The sequence below is a fragment of the Neolamprologus multifasciatus genome, chromosome 7 (genome assembly GCF_963576455.1).
Source record: "Neolamprologus multifasciatus chromosome 7, fNeoMul1.2, whole genome shotgun sequence".
In the NCBI taxonomy this organism is placed as follows: domain Eukaryota; kingdom Metazoa; phylum Chordata; class Actinopteri; order Cichliformes; family Cichlidae; genus Neolamprologus; species Neolamprologus multifasciatus.
Genome location: NC_140445.1, coordinates 45,596,730 through 45,616,417, shown reverse-complemented (window position 1 = coordinate 45,616,417; position 19,688 = coordinate 45,596,730). Strand labels below are relative to the sequence as shown.

The 19,688-nt window shown below is 39.1% G+C and overlaps 2 protein-coding genes and 1 non-coding gene across 4 annotated transcripts in view; all 3 read left to right on the top strand.

Annotated features, from left to right (window-relative positions):
- Positions 1-12,646, top strand: part of pik3c2a (phosphatidylinositol-4-phosphate 3-kinase, catalytic subunit type 2 alpha) — a 43,043-nt gene extending 30,397 nt beyond the window's left edge. For both annotated transcript variants that reach the window (XM_085166734.1, XM_085166735.1), the window contains exons 13-33: positions 22-189; positions 486-603; positions 1,192-1,334; positions 2,775-2,966; positions 3,094-3,187; positions 3,348-3,442; positions 3,579-3,759; positions 3,861-3,965; positions 5,135-5,227; positions 5,839-5,968; positions 6,217-6,353; positions 6,530-6,699; positions 7,452-7,608; positions 8,228-8,337; positions 8,823-9,030; positions 9,132-9,256; positions 9,525-9,642; positions 9,730-9,811; positions 10,066-10,172; positions 10,290-10,415; positions 10,622-12,646. In XM_085166734.1, the coding sequence (XP_085022860.1) occupies positions 22-189; positions 486-603; positions 1,192-1,334; positions 2,775-2,966; positions 3,094-3,187; positions 3,348-3,442; positions 3,579-3,759; positions 3,861-3,965; positions 5,135-5,227; positions 5,839-5,968; positions 6,217-6,353; positions 6,530-6,699; positions 7,452-7,608; positions 8,228-8,337; positions 8,823-9,030; positions 9,132-9,256; positions 9,525-9,642; positions 9,730-9,811; positions 10,066-10,172; positions 10,290-10,415; positions 10,622-10,804 (2,842 nt within the window). In that variant the 3' untranslated portion in view covers positions 10,805-12,646. The remainder of the gene's footprint in view (positions 1-21; positions 190-485; positions 604-1,191; positions 1,335-2,774; positions 2,967-3,093; positions 3,188-3,347; positions 3,443-3,578; positions 3,760-3,860; positions 3,966-5,134; positions 5,228-5,838; positions 5,969-6,216; positions 6,354-6,529; positions 6,700-7,451; positions 7,609-8,227; positions 8,338-8,822; positions 9,031-9,131; positions 9,257-9,524; positions 9,643-9,729; positions 9,812-10,065; positions 10,173-10,289; positions 10,416-10,621) is intronic.
- Positions 12,647-14,154: 1,508 nt separating this feature from the next.
- rps13 (ribosomal protein S13) lies at positions 14,155-17,097 on the top strand. Its single transcript, XM_085166738.1, has 6 exons — positions 14,155-14,265; positions 14,765-14,813; positions 14,912-14,990; positions 15,934-16,103; positions 16,295-16,395; positions 17,024-17,097. Exons 1-6 carry the CDS (start codon positions 14,243-14,245, stop codon positions 17,055-17,057), a joined length of 456 nt encoding a protein of 151 aa, XP_085022864.1. The 5' UTR covers positions 14,155-14,242; the 3' UTR covers positions 17,058-17,097.
- Positions 16,571-16,703, top strand: LOC146515085 (small nucleolar RNA SNORA19). Its single transcript, XR_014875534.1, has one exon. It is a non-coding gene; the product is annotated as a small nucleolar RNA SNORA19 (small nucleolar RNA).
- Positions 17,098-19,688: the final 2,591 nt, after the last annotated feature.

Here is a 19,688-nt window from a genome sequence, read left to right as displayed (position 1 = left end):
CACTGCTTTTGTCTGTCCAAGGATCAATTTCCCCATAGCAGTAGCTGTGCTCCCACTGGAGTCCATACTGAGCCTGGCTCTGTTTGGGGTGCTGAATCAGAATGCCAGTGGCTCCCCAGACTCAAACAAGCAAAGGAAAGCCCCAGAGCTGCTGGGCAAGGTCTCAATGCCACTCTTTGATTTCAGACGGTGAGGAAAGAAGAGCAGCCGGTAATGGCTGTACCTATGTTTTAATGTTTTTCACTTATTTTACCTAGTATGTTCATATTAGTTATCACATGTTCTGTATTATTACATGTTATTTTAATCACTAAAAGAAATCGATGAAAGTAAAGGAACGTTTACTTTTTTGAATCTCTAAAACGAAAAATATTTAAAAAATTAGCAAGCCAGAAGTTAACATTAAAGGATCATAAAACTTTATATTCTTGCCATTCTTCTTAGGATTGCTTGCTCTTGTTGTTTATTGCCGACTGTTTTTGCAGAGTGCTTGCAAGGGGCACCCGACTGTTGTGTCTGTGGACGTCTGCCCAGGGAGCGGCCGCTGCTGCCAGCTCTGCAGGCAGCCGCAAGAGGGTACCAACAGAAAGAATCGTACTGCAGGTTGGCAACAACATTAGTGCAGACTTCTTCCCAACTATCTTTTTTTTTTTTTTAATTATTTTTTTAAGTTTCCATTTTTGATGTATTTTCTTTGTAGTGCAAATCATTACATCTTATTTATTTTATCTTTTACGCACAGTCACAAATGTTCTTTGGAAACATGATTGCATATGATTGGTATTAGCACTGCTGTTCATGATGCTGAACTAAGTCATTTTACATCAAATACAAAGAACAGTGTGTTGAATTAACACATGGTACATCTGTAGTTGTTTACAACCAACTGGACACATTTTAAGTCAAACAGGATCGTCACGTTTAGTAGAAGATCTGTTGCCGGCAATGACTGCCTAAAGTATTGGACCCCTAAACATCAACAGACACTTTGTAGCTTTCCTGGTGATTGCAGACATCTTCAGCTTTTGATTGTTGAGAATATCTTTAAAAGACAAGTAGATACCAGTGTGCAAGTTCCCCTGCAGAAATATGTGAGGTTGCTGTATACCTTGATTCAAAATTTCTTCCAGATTAAAAATTTAGTCCTATTAATAAACTGAGCCCTGCTCTGGTGTTTTTTGTTACCTTCAGGTGAACTTCCCCAACTCACCAGTGGATGTTTTGTATGTTGGACCCAAAGAAGCCCCCAGCCCTGAGCCCCACACACTGGAGGAGCTGGATCCTGACCTCCGACGAAAACTGGAGAAAATTTGCAGCCGAGCTTCCAATTTTGGGTAGGAGATTATTCCCTGTGTTTTTCTAAAGTATAAGGGAAAGATTGTAATGCAGAATTCAGAAGTATTTAACAGTTAATGTATCAGCATTTTGCGGTGTCAAATAAAAGCACTGATATCAGTTAAAACCACTAGAGAGCTAGTCTTGGAGTTACTCAACCTGATGCACGTAACAGATGTTATTCAAGAGGCTCGAAGCAACTGCTGCATTTAATAACCTCTCAATTTTTGTAATTATTTTGTCTTCATATGTCCAAAATCCAACAAAACCCAATATTCTTTTTATTAATTTTTCCTTGTTTTTTTCTTTTCTTTTCATGCAAATGGATAAATGACTCTAAAGCTTATAAATAGAATGTGTAAGGCAGTCTTTGTAATAGAATTCACCTCATCAAATTTAATGTATACGCTTTCAAATTCTAATCGTTGCCCTTTTGATGCCAGTTTGGCTTGTACTAGACTTACAGTGCTTGGGGTTATGAGAGTTTAAAAAGATATGCACAGAAAGAGTATTTCTAGTTAAGTCTCCCATTAAGCAGGCAGCTTTTTGGCTTTCTTTCAGGCCACCCAAAATCCATTAGACTTAATAGATTTAAGAAGGGATTTTAAAAAGATGCTGCTGACTTTGCCAGCCACAGTTCCCAGTACATGCCTCTCAGTTGTCTGCTCCAGCGCGTCTGTGTTCATCCAGCTGCTACGGGCCCAGTTAAATGCTCTCTTATGCCTGCTGCCGGCCAAATCTCCTCTCCACGCTGCCAACATCCACGAGACTCAACTGGCACTTTAACGCAGAGCTCTCTCTCACCGCCTGTTTGCTGTCCTGTCCATTCATTTCTGTAGCCTCTGTGGACACAGGGCTTGTGGAGCCACATCAGTGCTGATGTAGCGGGAGCTGTCTTTTTTGTGTGTGCAACTCTCCTTTACTCCCTGAAGCAGGCAGTTTAATTGTTATTACTACTGGAAGGTCGGGGTCAGGTACAAGTTGGAGTTTGTTATTTGAGGGGTCGGGGGGGGGAGTAATCTCCAGGATTTGGGTTTAAAGCAGAGCATCAAAAGGTGATTTAGTTGTCTTTCAGGGACTAGCAGTCGACCTTAGTGAAACATGCAACAGATATGTAACCATAAAAAGACGAAGTCCTTCCTATTTGTGTTCAGTTTCCTGTTTAAACATGCATTGCAACTATAGAGATTTTATTGCCTGCTTTGCATTATGTAGGATTCTGCTGAAAGTGCCCAGTCTCTGTTTTAAATATCACTTTTGAGTCTTTTTAATAATTTTGAGATTTCTGAGTTTTGAGATGTCAGGACAAAATCTTTTTAAACACGTGTGTAACTCAAAAACTTTTGAGTTGAAGTCTTTCTTTTAATTTTATGTAAACAGCATTTAGACATATTCTCTCTCTCTCTCTCTCTCCCCCCCCCCCCCTCCTTTGTCCCCAGGCTGAAGCGAGCAGACCACCAGCTGCTGTGGGACCATAGGCTCCACTGTCGGAGGGACCACCCCAGCAGCCTCCCCAAGGTACTGGCCAGTGCGCCCAGCTGGGACTGGGCCAGCATGGCTCATATTCACTCCCTGCTGCACCACTGGCCCACCCTGCCCCCCGTAACAGCGCTGGAGCTACTTGACTCAAAGTACGGCGTGAGCTCAGTACTTAGGCACACACAGATTTTCACAAATACAGAAATTCCTTACTTATATAAAAGAGGATAGAATGTGTGCATTGTCTCCCATCTCTCATTGTAATGTATGTTTGTGTAGGTTTGCAGATACTGAGGTGAGAAGCGTGGCTGTTAGTTGGATTGAGAAGAGCAGCGATGATCAGTTGGCTGACTACCTGCCACAGCTTGTACAGGTATAGCTATATGTACAAAGGTCTGCACTAAAATATGTGCTTTACATCCACTTTAAATCTATTTATTCCCTCTTTATTAAAATTCCTTTTCATGTGCTCACTCACAATTCCTTCAGTTAAAATTCAAAGTCTGTTTTTTGTTTCCTCATATGCCCACCAGGCAATAAAGTTTGAGTGTCACCTAAAAAACGCCCTCGTCATGTTCTTGCTATCCAGAGCACAAGGCAACATAAACATAGCACACTACCTCTATTGGTAAGTGTACAGCAAAAAAATAAATAAAAATTACAATCCTAAAAGCTTTAAGAACATGTATATGAGAAATCATGTGATAGATGTGAAGAAAATGTATTTTAAAAAGTGGTCATCACCATATCTACAATGGTTGCAGGCTGCTAAAGGATGCTGTGCAAGATTCCACCTGGGGACAGCGCTATGAGCGGGTGCTGGGTGCCCTGCTGTGTCTGTGCGGAGCCAAGCTGAGGGCAGAGCTGGAGAAGCAGACTCACTTGGTCACTCTGCTGGGAGCCGTTGCTGAGAGGGTCCGACAGGCTGGTGGATCTACACGACAGGTTAGCATGTGCACATGCGTGTTCGTGCGTGTGTTAAAGGCCATGTAGAATGTCCTTTCTAAACGTGTGTATTTACCTATCTGCATGTTTGCGTTTGTTAGGTTGCACTCCAGGAGGGCCTTGAAAACATTCAGAACTTCTTTCAGAGGAACAGCTGCCGACTGCCCCTCAGCCCCAGTCTGGTGGCAAAGGAGCTAAACATTAAGGTAACACACACAAACACAGTTAAATAATTATCTGAAAGCATTAACTGAAAAAGGATTGCGCTCTATGCATTAACTATGTGTTGTTTAAAATTGTATCCAGCTCAGCAGACCTTTTACACTATACTGACTATATCTGATGACAAAATTATCAAGTGTAGAGAATAAATAAAATAATTGTTTAATGGAACTAAACAAAGAGCAGGAATAGAAGAAAACCTCAGCTGAATTTTGCGGCTGTAAATGTTTCAGTTCAAACAATTGAGGAAATGAGCTTCTTAAGTTACAACTTCAACAAAATATAAAGCATGTGAACAAATATTCCCAAATATTACAGAGATGGTTATCATGGTTAATGAGATCCCCTAAATGATGTATTTATACTTCTGTAAGGGCTGTACTCTTCTAAGTAAGAGGAGGATCACTGCTTGGCACAATGGGAATTGTGAGAGATGAGACACAAAGGATTACATTTGGTGACTCATGCTGCCTGCCTCCGTCTGCACATTTTAGCTTTCACAGAGCCAGCTATAAGTTAATTTGCAATTAAATATACATTTATATTAAGTTTTACATCCATGGCTCTCAAAGTTTGGTCTTTGTTAACATTTTCTGTCCTCTTGAATGCAAAAAGGACAAAATGTACTGTACACATTATGATTTGATGAAGATGTCCAGAACCGGACTAATTGTAGCCGCTCTCTTCCACCAACCACTGCACAATAAAGCTTTCTAGCACTGGTAAATGTAACTTGTATTAAGAAATGTTACAGCTACTTCTCTAATGGTTTCAACTACAAACCAGGACAAAAATGACAGCTGCCAGTGTGAGCCCCCATCCTGTGAGCCTTAATCAAAACCTTGCTGTACCTTTTATATAGCTCGTATGACTTATGCAGGCATAATTTTTTGCAATTTAAAAAAAATAAATATATAATTGTCTTTACATTATTCAAAGTCATTACTTTGTTTATCCTGCTTAAGTTACTGGATGATAACATTTCAGAAAATGATAAATGTTCACAGGCTGTCTTTTCTGAGTAACATGCAGGTTTAAAAACATCCTCGAATAAATCAAAACCGTAGAGAAATCACTAAATCACTTTGGGATGTGTCTCGACGACAACATAACAGTGTGATGTAATGCAGAGGATATTGCTGTTTGTGTGTAGGCCTGTTCCTTCTTCAACTCCAACGCTGTTCCCCTCAAACTGGCATTGGTCAACGCCGACCCTTTGGGAGAAGAGATCAATGTTATGTTCAAGGTAGTGTATACGCAGACACACAATCACACACGCCCAATGTAAAATGCTGAAAATGAGTACACTGATCAGTAAGTCAAACAACACCTGAGAACAGGTTCGCGTGTATCTTTCATGCATGTTTGCATGTTTTATGAGTGGAGCCCACAGTCGCACACAAACATGTTGTAACTGTTTACATAGTCTTGATCTGAACACTGCACCCCCTGGTGGCTGAAGTTTAAACCAACCAGTAATTGATAGATACAGTTTACTCAAACAACAAATGCAAAATGAAGTGGCTTAATAAAAAAAACAAATATTTCCATAAATAATGTATTTTAATAAAATTAAATATCTCAACAGAAAAAGAATAACAAAACAAATGACTTGATAATTAAAGTGCCTCAGTAAAATAAAAATGGGTGAAAATAATATGTAATTACTCTTGTGTATAGTGTGCTTACTGTAAGAAACAGTGCAAGGTATTTAAATAAATACTATACTGAACTAAAAAGATGTAGTGCTAAGGATTCTCTGATTCACAAATTTTGTAAAGACTTATTGCACAGAGTAGAAAAGATTTCCTATGTGTGTATAAACTAGCTCTCTCTTGATCTACCTGCATGCATCAGGTCGGAGAAGACCTGAGGCAGGACATGCTGGCTCTGCAGATGATTCGCATCATGGACCGAATCTGGCTGCAGGAGGGTCTAGACCTCCGCATTGTAAATTTCAAATGCATCTCCACTGGCAAGGACAAAGGTAACAGCCAAGCACATAAAGACACACTCCCGTCAGTCGGCTTTAAATATCCATTTACAAACCAAGCACACATGTGTACTAAAAATACTCGTACACCTTTTTGTCTGTTTAATCTGAAATTGCTCCTAGCATTAATAGAAAGCATTCCTGCCATGTAGCTAATTTGTTGAGTAAATCAATTACCACATTTACAGTTAAATATACTATATGGCCAGTGCAGTGTTAATATAAGATTTGCTGTTGTGTAGGTATGGTAGAGTTGGTGCCTTCTTCTGACACCCTCAGAAAGATCCAGGTGGAGTACGGCGTGACAGGATCTTTTAAGGACAAACCACTGGCAGAATGGCTTCGCAAGTACAACCCCGCTGAGGATGAGTATGAGAAGGTGATACATATTCTCATGAAATTTAAAGCACTTGTTAGTCTGTTTGACCTTTGACCCTTATAAATGTGAATCCTTAATCCAAACATGCAACCTTTTTTTTTTTTTTTTTCTAAATTTCATTGCAGTACTCGCTTTATTTAGCCATGCTTAAAATACCTTTTTCTCCTCTCCTTTAGGCTTCGGAGAACTTCATCTACTCTTGTGCTGGATGCTGTGTTGCAACCTACGTGCTTGGCATCTGTGATCGCCATAATGATAATATCATGCTGCGCTCCACTGGTCACATGTTTCACATCGACTTTGGCAAATTCCTGGGCCATGCCCAGATGTTTGGCAGCTTCAAGAGGTGATGATCAAATCTCACATGTATCATGGATGCAAGTGTGAAATTGCTTGTCAGATAAAGTCTGCTTTGTCGCGCTATCAAGTTTGGAAGGTGTGCCGTAGTGATATGATTGATTTAAAACCCTCGTAGTTCCCAGGGGACTCCCACAGCACACAGGTGTTTTTTGGTTGTTGTTTGTTTTGAGTGCCTTTAGAACCAATGTGTTAAGTTGTCACAAACAATTTAAAAAGTGTGATCTTCACTTTTATGGATGAAAGGTATGTCAAGCACCCCAGATGAGGTGAAAAAACAAACAAATCCCGAAAGATTATATACCTACCCCACTGAAGACTTTGTGCATAGTAAAGTATTAGAGTACATCCCTGTGCTCAATGGCCCCACAATTCCTTTGTGGGGGACTGTATTTCAGGAGCAGAGGATAATGACTGAGCACAGTAAGATTAATGTGTGTTTTCAGTCATGACCTGATTCTTAACTGTGATTTTCACACAGTGTCCAGGTTGGCTCTGTTACAACTACACTCTTCTATTTTTGGCCTTGGAACATTTTCTTGCTGAAATGTTTATACATTCATTCATTCATTCATTTATTTATTTACTAATTCATACATACTCCTTTTTTAGTGTTTTACGTGAGGGAGGATGTCAATTTAGGCCATGTTTTCCCAGCGGTTTAAACAAGAGAGGAAAAACTTTTTGCTCTTTTATGAGAAGCTGATGTCAAATCTTGTCTCCACCCTTTTTTCCCATCAGAGACCGAGCTCCGTTTGTTCTGACCTCTGACATGGCGTACGTCATTAACGGAGGCGAGCGGCCCACCAGCCGCTTCCAGCTGTTTGTGGACCTGTGTTGCCAAGCCTACAACCTCATCCGCAAGAACTCCGGGCTTTTCCTTAACTTGTTGTCACTGGTGAGAGAGAAAAAAAAAACAAAAAAACAAACCCGAGTACATACACACATGTGCATAGTACATAGCACTCTAGCTGTTCATACACACATAGATGGTAAAACGAGTTTTGTTCTTGTACTTTTGTACTGCTGACTGTGTCATTTAACATCTTCATCTGGCCCTATTACTGGTATTGGCCTCCTTTTTGTCACCTTGTTTTCTTTTACACCTGCAAGAGCCAAAATAACAAGATATGCAAACCAAGAACATTCATAATAAATCAACGCCTCTCTGTCCTAGAAATTTGTGTGCTATAAACTTAGAGGCTCTGCTTAAGTGAAAAGACCTCTGTTTATTGCATTTCTAAAGGAGACAGTCTTGGTGTCACTGAACTGAATTATACTGATTCTTTGCCTGACCTCGCTGATTATGCATTGGACAAACAAAATAGTAGACACACCTGTCGGTGCAATTAAGCAGCACCAGTAAGCACATATTCCAAACTGAACACACAGCAGAGTTAGAAAGTTCTGAGTAATAAGTAGGCCAACATGCAGAAAACTACTTCAGATAACTCAAAAAAAGTCACCAAGTGGTATTCACCTCAAATATCAGGCATGTGTCTCTCTGTCTGTTGTAGATGATGTCATCAGGTCTCCCAGAGCTGACCGGCTCTCAAGATTTAAAGTATGTGTTTGATGCACTGCAGCCGCACAACACAGATGCTGAAGCCACCATCTTCTTTACCAGGTAAATGTATTAACATCTCTGTCCTCCAGTCCAAAAAACAAAACTAAAAACATTTTGACATGTTTATTGTTTGCTTGTTTGTTTGTTTTTAGCACATTTTTGTTCAACTTTAATACTTTTCTCTGATTCATTCCAGTCTACGTGGCAGGTTTTGTAGCCAGATAGACTTTTGTGTACGGTTTAAGATGTCAGATACTAAAAGTCCACCAGGTGGCAGTACATGGTTAGGAGCAAAACAGGAATAGCTGCTATCTCACTATGCAACAACACAACAAAAGTACAACCAGAACAAGGCATGCTTGTTTTTTGAAAGGCCAGTCAGACGGAATTGAAACTGGAAATGTGCTTTGAATGTTTATTTCTTCACATAGCCAAAGGTCAAGGGAGCATAGTTTAAAAATAGTGTCTTTGGCATGTTAAATATTTAGTTTCATTTTCACCAAATCTAATGCCGATTTCCTCCCCTTATTTTCTAACTGTCCCAGGCTCATAGAGTCCAGTCTAGGAAGTGTGGCCACCAAGTTCAACTTCTTCATCCACAACCTTGCCCAGCTACGATTCTCTGGTCTGCCGGCCAATGACGAGCCAATCCTCTCTTTCTCCCCGAAGACATATACTCTGAAACAAGAGGGACGCATCGTCCACGCCTCCATCTTCTCCTTTCAGAAGAGATATAACCCAGACAAGCACTATGTGAGTACCAGTGAAGTCTCATTTTGTTTTCTATTTTCCTTTTTCGTCTCATACTGGATTTTGTCCAAACTGTAAACTGGCTGTTTCTCCTCTCTGTGCAGATCTATGTGGTGAGACTCCTGAGGGAAGGTCATAATGAGCCACAGTTTGTCTTCCGCACTTTTGACGAGTTTCAAGAGCTCCACAATAAACTAACTATCCTCTTCCCTCTCTGGAAGCTGCCAAGGTAGTTTTGTCACCACCCGCTCACTCCCTTATCATCCAACAATGTCATCAATCTAATTAAAACCTGTAAGATAGTGAACTGGCCAGTTAATTATCATGTTTTGGAGATGATGCAATCTTCGCTAACACTCCCAAAATGCCATCCTGCTGTAAGCCTAATAATGAATTGTTTTGTTTTTGTAATCAGTGTTGTGACTGCCGGTCTAAGTGTTACATCAGATTCTGTAAAGTAGATCAGCTAATCATACCTTGCTTTTCTTTTTCTCTAGTTTCCCCAGCAAAATGGTGCTTGGCCGAAGCCAAATTAAAGAAGTAGCAGCCAAGAGGAAGCTGGAGCTCAATAACTATGTCCACAACCTGATGAGAAGCTCCACAGAGGTTACCCAGGTATACGCATACACAAACAAACACACTCCGTATACTGGAATGATAGTAATCCGGAATAGATTTTCAGTCTTTCTGGTCTTCTTCTAGTGTGACCTGATCTACACATTCTTTCATCCAATTGCGCGGGATGACAAGACAGAAGGTGTGGATGCCATGGCCAAAGCACCTGGTAAATACCATCACTTTTCATTTCCATTTACTGTTTGTCATTTTCTTGACACTGTTTGTGCTTTTGTTTTCATTACTGTGCTATCATTAAGCCATGTACTATTTATAAATATCGACAAGTAATTTACCAGTTTGTCAAGTCACTCTGTTGAGTTTGTAGGCAAAAATATTGAATGGTTCATTGAATAAAAATTCAAAATGCATTTGCATGCATCCAGATTCATGAGAGTTATGTGTGGCGTGTGACTGTTGCAGAGCCTCCACTGAGTCCCACTTCTGGTCGGGTGGAAGGAGAAGTGAAGCTGTCAATCTCCTACAGGAATAGTACTCTATTCATTATGGTCATGCACATCAGAGACCTGGTAGGCTTCAAGAATTAAATATATATTTTAAAATACTGTTTTGATCAGTTCATGTCATTTCATTCTTTTTCTATTTCTCTCTGTTGTCATACAATTAATCCGTCTCTTTCCTGTCAGGTTTCTGAAGATGGAACAGATCCCAACCCGTATGTGAAGACTTACCTGCTTCCAGATCCACACAAGACTTCCAAACGCAAGACAAAAATCTCAAGGAAAACCAGGAATCCTACCTTCAATGAGATGGTTAGGAAATACTATAAGCTATATTTATTATCTAGTATGGCATTGTTATTAAGAACCATGATCATAAAAATGTTAGACTATTTTGATATTTACTGATTTATTTTTGATATGAAAATGTTCTACTGAGGTACTGAAATCCAAGAACTTCATGGTCAGCTGCCTAAAGACACTCACTTTGCTAACTTTTCCATTCTCTTCTTCCACAGCTGGTGTACAGTGGCTACAGCAAAGAAACTCTGGGCCTTCGGGAGCTGCAGCTGAGCGTGCTCAGTGCTGAGTCGCTACGTGAGAACTACTTCCTGGGTGGCATTACGCTCAGGCTCAAAGACTTTGACCTCAGCAACGAGACGGTCAAGTGGTACAAACTAACGGCCGTTCCCTACTTCTAACCCCTGCCCACCTCCCTCTGCCCAAGCAACAGTTCTGACTCTGTCTCTTCAAGCAAAATACAAACAAAAAACAGCGCTGCATTCAAATCATATGGGAAATGCAGCAGATGCTTACTTGAAAATGGTGGTCACCTCAGCTTTCAGTTCACTTCAGCACTACTCTTTCTTTTCCTTCTTTTCTTTTATGGATGAATTTCCTACCATTCCGATCGTTCAGTAATAATCAGCAATATTTTACTTTCAAATCTATTAAACCAAATTAACAATTTCTTCCACATGAATCATGTTGTAATTAGTATTAAGATTTCATAAGAAGAATACTTATGTTCTCATTGCTGACAAACATATACCACGAGCAACAACATTCTGCTGAATTTTACCATGAGGTTGCATGTAATTATGTTGCCGCGGAGGTTATTCCCATATGACATGAATGTGTGAAAAACTCCTTCAGCGGCGATCGTTTGGGCTAATTCACAAATCTTCAAACGGGGGAGCCTGGTCTTCATTCTTCACCATTTCTTTTTTTTCTTCCCTCTACAGCTAATCAAGATTGTTTTTGTGACAAACAATCTCCTCCTTTTGTCTCAGTTTTCCTAAAGTGTAACAAAGAGCTGTAACGTTTTGTACATTTTGATATTAGAGGACCAAAACGGCTTACTTTCAGAAGAGTATATATAGGCTGACACATTTATTTTTTAAGTAATAGAAAAGGGGCTCGTTTTGACATTTTCCTTGTTTATTTTCTATATAGACAAATAGGAGGCATCAGGGTTTCCTGCTTTGTAGCAGATACCTCTGGGTTAGAGCAGAGCTCCAGGAAATCAACCATGACCTTAATATTCCCCAAAAATGTGCCAAAAGTAATGAAAAGGACAGTAAATCAAACCACACTTTCATCAAGGTGCCTTTGTTTGTGCTCACGCTCAACATGGCCTTATTACAGGATATATTTTATTAACAATGTGATGTCCTTATTAAAGAAAAATCTATATTCTATAAAGCTATATCAGTAGTTCTTCCACAGCAGGTCTAAGTGTGGGAGTGCAACCTTTTTTGTGACAGTGGAATGCCACTAAATGCACAATACTAGGTCTTTCACTCATGGTATTACTTGACTGTTTTCACACAGCACACCTTAAAAGGGGAATTTGTATAATAAGCTTCAGAACATGCTTTTGTACTTGCTCGGGTTGAAGATTATGATTGTTTGAAGACACTGATTGGTAGTCTGTTCTGTGCTTCCTTCAGGTGGTTCAAAACCACAAGTCAGGAACTGAGTTACTTCTGGAGTCTGGACCTGAGGCTGTTTCACCTTTGGGCAGCAATGCCACACTCGCTCCTAGTGCCTAATACTGGTGTAACAATGCCATGAGTCACTGGATGGTAATAGCTGCCAGTGAAGTCCAGAACAAGTCGGGTTTTGTGACATTTAGTTGAGGGAATGCTTTGGCAAAACGACACAAATCAGATACTGAAAGGACAACTTTACCTTAACACGTCTTCACAAAAAAGGGAACAGGAATCGTGAGCATGAGATTAGCTGCTTTCTTCTCTACTTGCCTAACTATGAATCTAAAGTTGTTGTTAATGTTTAATAAAGAAATTAAGATAAATGTTTCTAAAAAGTTTTTTAGAGATCCACAAGACACCGTCATGTTATGATTATTAGTGGCTTCATTCGTTCTTTTAGCAGCTGTACAAAGAAAGGAAGCATAGTTTGTATTAACATGGCCAGTTATTTATTCCTAATTGGTGACCTCTTGCCTGAATGGATCAGTGTGTACTGTAATCCTTCTTTCTTAAAGCAAATTAAATGTTTTTGGAACGTATGTGTCAAAATTGTGGTCTTTGTGTGAAATTTGTTTGAAGGTAGATTACACAAACTTGCTTACTGATTCTATTGTTTCAATTTTTTTGCCCACAAGTTAGGTACAGTACTGTGCAAATGTCTTGAGCTACCCTAATTTCTTTATATTTTGCTTCCAAGAGACCTTTCTATTATATATTTTTTCTTTAATTGTTCTTGAACAATAATTCTTCAGGCTTCCTGAGTGGCTTTTTCAAGTTTTTATTTGGACGTTGCCTGCTCTTTCCCTCAATTTGAATCCAGTCTTTGTACCCAACCATCTTCTGAGAATGTTTTTGTTAAAGCTACTTAACTCTGACCTGTGAGTCATTCAAGCATAAAAATGGAAACCAGTATGGTATCTACATATTGAACAAGAACCAATCTTCCATTGTCTTATTTGCATGAATTTTGCTCACATTACTTCATTTGAATGTATGCAAATTGCCAAAGATCACTCAGTTTGACAGGCGTAAAATAGTATTTTTCCTCCAACAAGCTGATTCCTAAAGGACTATTAACCAGAAACTTGGCATATCTTGTCATGGTTATGGATAATTTGAGAAAACCTGGAAACGTGCAGATAAACATTATCTGTAAACGGTATTCTTTAAACTGGAAAGAAAAGAGATAATCTAATAACTGATAAAGAATCTGGGGGGTACATCTGTTTTCTTGAGAAATGGTTTCAATGTAAGGGTTTACAGCCATTACTATTAAGAGAAATGAAGGGAAAGTATTGCGAATTACAAACTGCACTGAGAATCAGTGGCAAAAGGTCTTTGTGTATTGAATCTAAATTCAAATGACTGGTTTAAGTAATTATTTATTGAGAAGGTCAGAAAAGAGTTACAACAGTGACCCATTTCTAAAACATTGTGGGGGCTTTCATCCACACTGTAATACCAGCTGAAAATCATCTGATTGGCAACAGCATCATTTTCAACATAATGTTCCCTAACACACTTCCAATCCATTGGTCATGGACTGGCATCTGCATTTCCACAGCACTCAGACCTCAATGTTATTGAAGCAGTGTGGGATCATCTTCACAGAGAACAGAACAAAAGGCAGTTAAATTCCAAAGGATGTGTCCTTCAAGAGGCCTGGAGTTATTTCTGAAGATATTTGAATTTACAAGAAAGCTTTCTCAAGAGTTCAGGCTGCCGTGAAGAATAGGGGTGATCAACAAATACTCTTTGAAATTGTACAGACAGCCTTATATTCTGGATTTCCATGTGTGTTCCCTCGTTTCATTAAATTACTGCTCCCATTTCCCGTTTTATTTTTGCACAGTACTACATAACACTACAGCTGGATGAGGTTTTGTTTGCATTGAGAAAAAAATGGCGCCAACTAAAGCGGTTTCAGTGTGACAAAAATTAGCGTCCTTTACAAGGTATCGTTGTTCAGCTATTACAAACTCAAGTATTCAGTCAGACTGAAGAAGAATGAGGGAGATACTAAAAAGCTGAGCTAGGGTAGTTTTGTTGACGTCAGGTAGCGTCTACGTCATTGCGTCATTTCCGACGCAGGCGCAAAATACCATTTGCTGTCGCGTGTGCGGCCTCTCTTCCTCTACCGCCATCATGGGTCGCATGCACGCTCCCGGGTGAGCTCTCTTTTTGTCTTTTAAAGTTGGTATTTTCCTTCTGTAGACAGGTTTTGTTTCCATGAGATAGCTTCTAAACATGTTGTGGCTGACTGGGGTCAAAAAATGAAATCTGGGATTCAACCTAAAAGTGAGAAATTGACTTACATGCACACAGTCAGTCGACATCCTCCTTTAGCTAGCTTGTGGTAGCCAAGTTAGCACATTTGCGCATCGAAACCATTTTAACTCCCTGAGTTGTACATCATGTTGCATATAAATGTATAACTTGCAAAGTTTAAGCCACGCGTGTTTCTTCTTACTGATAACAAAGTTAATTTACTGTAAACTGATCATTTAGTTAAGATTCATGATCGGTAAGCCAGCACTAGTATGAAGCGAGCATAACCCGGCCTAACATTTTTCCCCCGTTGCCTGTTGACTTGACGATAGTTTTTGCGTTGTTCTGACCAAACTGTCAAGTTATCACTACTAACGGGATTTTGTTTCTCGCTTACAGAAAGGGCTTGTCCCAGTCAGCTCTGCCTTACAGGCGCAGTGTTCCCACTGTGAGTACACATTCATTATATTCCGCTAAAGCGAAGTGATTATTGCACATTTTTTGAACACACGTCCTTTATTTTAATACCGTCCCCCATTTTTGTAGTGGCTGAAGCTCACATCTGATGATGTCAAAGAGCAGATCTTCAAGCTGGCCAAGAAGGGTCTGACTCCTTCTCAGATTGGTAAGTGTTACCATTCACTCATGTAGTTTTTCTTCCCTGCAACATGCAGATGTTGAGATTAATTACATGGCATGACTATAATAATTAAAGAGCACCACAGTTAAGTTCACAACTTAGTGGCAGACTCAGATATTGGTGAGCAGTTTAAAAACGTTTGGCTGCACATTACCTGTGCTAGATGCCCTTCCAGATATTTGGCTGACCATGATGTTGATACCATTATACTAAATTTATGCAGTCATTTTTAATTCAGAATTTCTCATAATTGTAAATGTTGGGGTTGCTGTTATCATCTTCTTGTTGTTCTTTGTCCTCCAAGCTTCAGTGCAATGTAAACCAGATGTCTAGTCTCTAGTAGTAAACACACTGTCTAGTCTCAAGTTTTTACGCTGTCATTCTAAGCCACTGTCATTCTTATAATACAATAAGAAGTGTATGTTGTTTATTCTGATATTTACAAATTAGGATAGATTGTCTGTATTGTGAGTAAAGTAAAGACGAGATGGAGCCGGTATACATTTTCCTATTGACTGATAGCTACAGGCCTCAAGGCTCCACAGAAACTCATGTCAAATCAAAACGTTTGGAAAAGTCCTACAAAGATTATTGCCAACTTATCTTACAGTGCAAACAATCATTGAATAAAATGACTTGTCATCGGTGACAAAAAAAATGTGATGCCATTCAGAGAAAACTTCAACTCTTTCTCTGTTTAGGAAAATTACATTAGCCAGATGCCACTTGTGTTACATAAATCCAGGAAACACAATTTACTCACTTTGAATTTTTTTTAGTTTTGCTTTTGAATCAATATGCAGTCTTCATTTCTCTGGAATTTTTTTTAATCTGTTTTAAGACTGTTTTGGCAGATTTATGCAAAACTTAATTTGTTGGCAAAATCCCATGCCTGTTTCAGTTTTATCATGTCTATAAACCTTTCTAGGTGTGATTCTGAGGGACTCCCACGGTGTTGCCCAAGTACGTTTTGTCACTGGCAACAAAATTCTGAGGATCCTCAAGTCCAAGGGTCTGGCCCCTGACCTGCCAGAGGATCTGTACCACCTCATCAAGAAGGCTGTGGCGGTCAGGAAGCACCTGGAGAGAAACAGAAAGGTACAGCTAGGCCAATGACCTGGAACAAGATCCTATAGCATAACTTGAAAGATAAGTTTGTTTTCCATGTAAAATTAAAAATGTAATTTTGATGTTGTCATCAGCAGTTTAAAGGGTTTTTATTATTTGAAATGCAAGCAATTTGAAATATAATGGGAATTGAATGCAACACGTTGTTGTTATATTTGCAGGACAAGGATGCCAAGTTCCGCCTGATTCTCATTGAGAGCAGGATCCACAGGCTGGCCCGTTACTATAAGACCAAGAGAGTACTGGCCCCCAACTGGAAGTAGTATGTATCTGTGATGCTTTTGAGATGCTTTTCTTGTTATTTGGATCAGAAAATTAAATTTTTGCAAGTTGGTTACCTGTTTGTTATCAAAAAAGAATTGTAACAAATGGTAGTTTTTATTACAACACTAATTGTTTAACTGTATTGTAATGTAACACTAAGTGTATACATGGAAGTGCACAATTCATTGTCATGCTCCTCATTGTTTATTAGGAGTATTGATATTTCTGTTGTGCTAGAGAAAAACTGGAGGTAAATTAGCAGAGCAGCTACTTGGTGCAGTCTCTGCCAGTCCCCTTCACACAGTGAAACTATTTGTGTACATGTGTGGTTTAGTGTGGATGGACACATTGATGTTCTAAAAAGACAACTTGGTCCTTTTTATTCAGCTATAGTTTTGTAGGTTTGCACCTGTGGCGTCCTAAGCAGGTTGTAATTTATGTGGCCAACATGAACTTAATTTTGAATATAAAATAATGATTACAACAAAGTAAAAATCATGAGTGAGTAATATGAAAGAGATGGTTATACTTTTCCCCTAAAAAATATATATGAAGATTTAATGGGTTTTTGTTTTTAAGTCAAAAGTTTTTGTTTACTAATGTTTTTTTCCCCTTTCTGTTTACAGTGAGTCCTCTACAGCTTCTGCTCTGGTGGCATAAATTCTACACTTTTGGATTAATAAAACAGTTTAAATTGGGAGTTGTTTGTCTTTTTGTGTGTGTGTTAAGATTTAGGGATGCACTTGAAATACAGGCTAAACACCGAATACAAAAAAGAATACATTTAAATGGACCGGTTCTTTTACAGTGCTTTTCTACTCTGAGCGCTCAAAGCGCTTTACACAACTTGCCTCATTCACACAAGCAATGTTTTGTTTTTGTTTTTTAATGCTCTTTCTACATAAGTGCTTTGTAACACACACACATTCATACTCCAGTTGATTCATGGAAGAGCAACTTGGGGTTAGTATCTTGCCCACTGATATTTAGCACACAGACAGGGGTCTAGCCACCAACCTTCCGAATAGTAGGTGACCTGCTCTACCACCTAGGGGAAAACAAATGCAGCAATACATGCTCATTGAGAGCAGGGCCCTATACTACAGGGCATTTTTCCAGCATCTGGATTCACTTGCCAACATCAGGATTAAAGGTCACATAAAGCTGGTTATCAGCTCGCTAACTTAAACCCAAGGTTAATATTCTAATTTTCTTTAAATGTAATTTTTCCCCACAGTGGCTGTTTCTGTTTATTTAACGTAATATAAAGTGGAGTAGCTTTTTTTTTTTTTTTAAGCAAAGGCCAAATTCCACCCTGGATCAGACTGATTTCAGAGAAGTTATTTGGGTCTTTGCACATTTTACTAACCAGTGTGTCCTAATTTGATTGTTTGTGGGGAATTTAAACTGAAGAAAGGAACACCGTAAGCACTATTTTTATTAGACTTTTATAAGTTCAGATGGCCACAAATTTTGAGACCTACCCAAAACACTGCATCACTTTCTTGTATTTTGATCAGAGTGAAGATTTAAGATTCGGTGGGCCTCAGGGGTTTTTTGTTTTTTTATTTTTTTCAAGTGGACTGCAGTATTCTTTGGCAATGGCTGCTCTGAAGTATTGGCCACACCAACAAGCAGATGATTCCCTATGACTAAGCACTTAGTGGGGCAATACTGGGGAGGAAAACCTCCCTTTTAACAGGAAGAAACCTCCGGTTTTGAAATATTCAGCTGTTGTAATCAGAATTAAATAAGTATTTGGTTTTACAGATTTAGTGTGTATAATTTAACCAAATCTTATCAAAATGGATAGGTAAGCAGAAGGACCAGTAATTTTGCTGCTGAATTAACCTACCCAACCCCATTTGTGGTTTCAAACTGAATGTCGATCACTGGTCTGACTCAAAGAAGGGATGGAGAACCTCCACAGGTGCTATGCACTTGTTGACATCTAAGCATAACATCAGTTTAATTAGGCTCAGCCAGTAATAAATGCTGGGTTTTTGTGGTATTATCCTGTCTCATATTCAAAGTGTTCATCTGTTTGAAATTAGCGCTACAGCTTTCTTCTATAAAATAATTATTACTCATACTATAGTCTAGGACATAATCTGGTGGCTAGCTCTGAATGTATATGATGAACATTAGGACATTGTAATCCATAGTGAAGCAGATGGGCTACAGTAGCAAAGGTATCAACATTTATAACTGCCCATAGACAAAATTTTAAAAGGAAGAATCCAAAAGAAAAACATCCTTCAAACATGTTATGAGTGTTGACATTGTATAGTTTGTCCACCAGAGGGCATTCTGCAACTTTCCTGTTGAGAAAACATGTTTGGAATGCTGCAAGCACAACAAACAGCTAAGAGTGAAAGTGACGATAATACAACAAAATTCTTCAGATGTAACATGAAATTGTCTTGTTATGACGACTCTGAATGCCCTTTTAGGTTGAGGGAGCAAATATCCCTAGAGTCTGAAATTATTCTAGTCATATTGTCTAGTGTGAGAACATTGTTACCTTTTCAGGCTTTTTACCCCAAATTGTACCTGGGGTCACATCATTTTCTTTACATATATTTAATCTTGAGGTTATATACTCTGCTAGTTGATTGTGCACCTCGGCCTGTACAGCTGACCCAGTGAGGAAAAATGAAAGGGAGAGGACAGTATCGCACGTCAGACCAGTAAATCACAATGTCTCCACCACACAGTCCTTATTTTTAAAGTGCTCTACAAAGCCAAACATCATGGCTAACAGGTGGATTCTACTGTTTCAGTGCAGCAAGCCAGCAATGAACAATCACTTAGGGCTAAAGAAACAGGGTGAAAGCATGTCATTGTTTTATTTTTAACTCAAAAATCATTTCAAAAGTGACCCCCTTAGAATGCTTTTTAGTGCATCCAATAGCATAGCAACTATCTAGCATTTTGGCTAAGTTAAACTCAGAAGGTGGTCAAAGATTGGTTGTAAGGCAAAGGGCCACAATACTGTTTTTGCTCACCAGGTGGGCGTGTTCCTGTAGCTCTGACATCACGTGTAAAGGGAAAATGGATTAGCAGTAACTAACCAACCTAGTACATTCTGTACTGTCACAAGATGGTGCTACACATTTCCTAGAAACTTCAAACAGAACAATTATTTCTTAAATCCAGCTTAGAGACAGAGAAAATCTATGACCGATTTTTGAAGGTGGGCTCCATAGTTTAATTGGCCTCAATACATGTAGTGTTTCATGTCCACTTTAAAACATGCTGTGAATAAAAGGATCAATCAGCGTGTGCAGC

What these genes read in the sequence shown, in the direction of transcription:
- rps13 (XM_085166738.1), top strand. Translation starts at nt 14,243, where the DNA reads ATGGGTCGCATGCACGCTCCCGG. An exon ending in GGTCGCATGCACGCTCCCGG is followed by an intron (nt 14,266 to 14,764) that starts GTGAGCTCTCTT and finishes TCTCGCTTACAG; the next exon opens with AAAGGGCTTGTCCCAGTCAG. An exon ending in ACAGGCGCAGTGTTCCCACT is followed by an intron (nt 14,814 to 14,911) that starts GTGAGTACACAT and finishes CCATTTTTGTAG; the next exon opens with TGGCTGAAGCTCACATCTGA.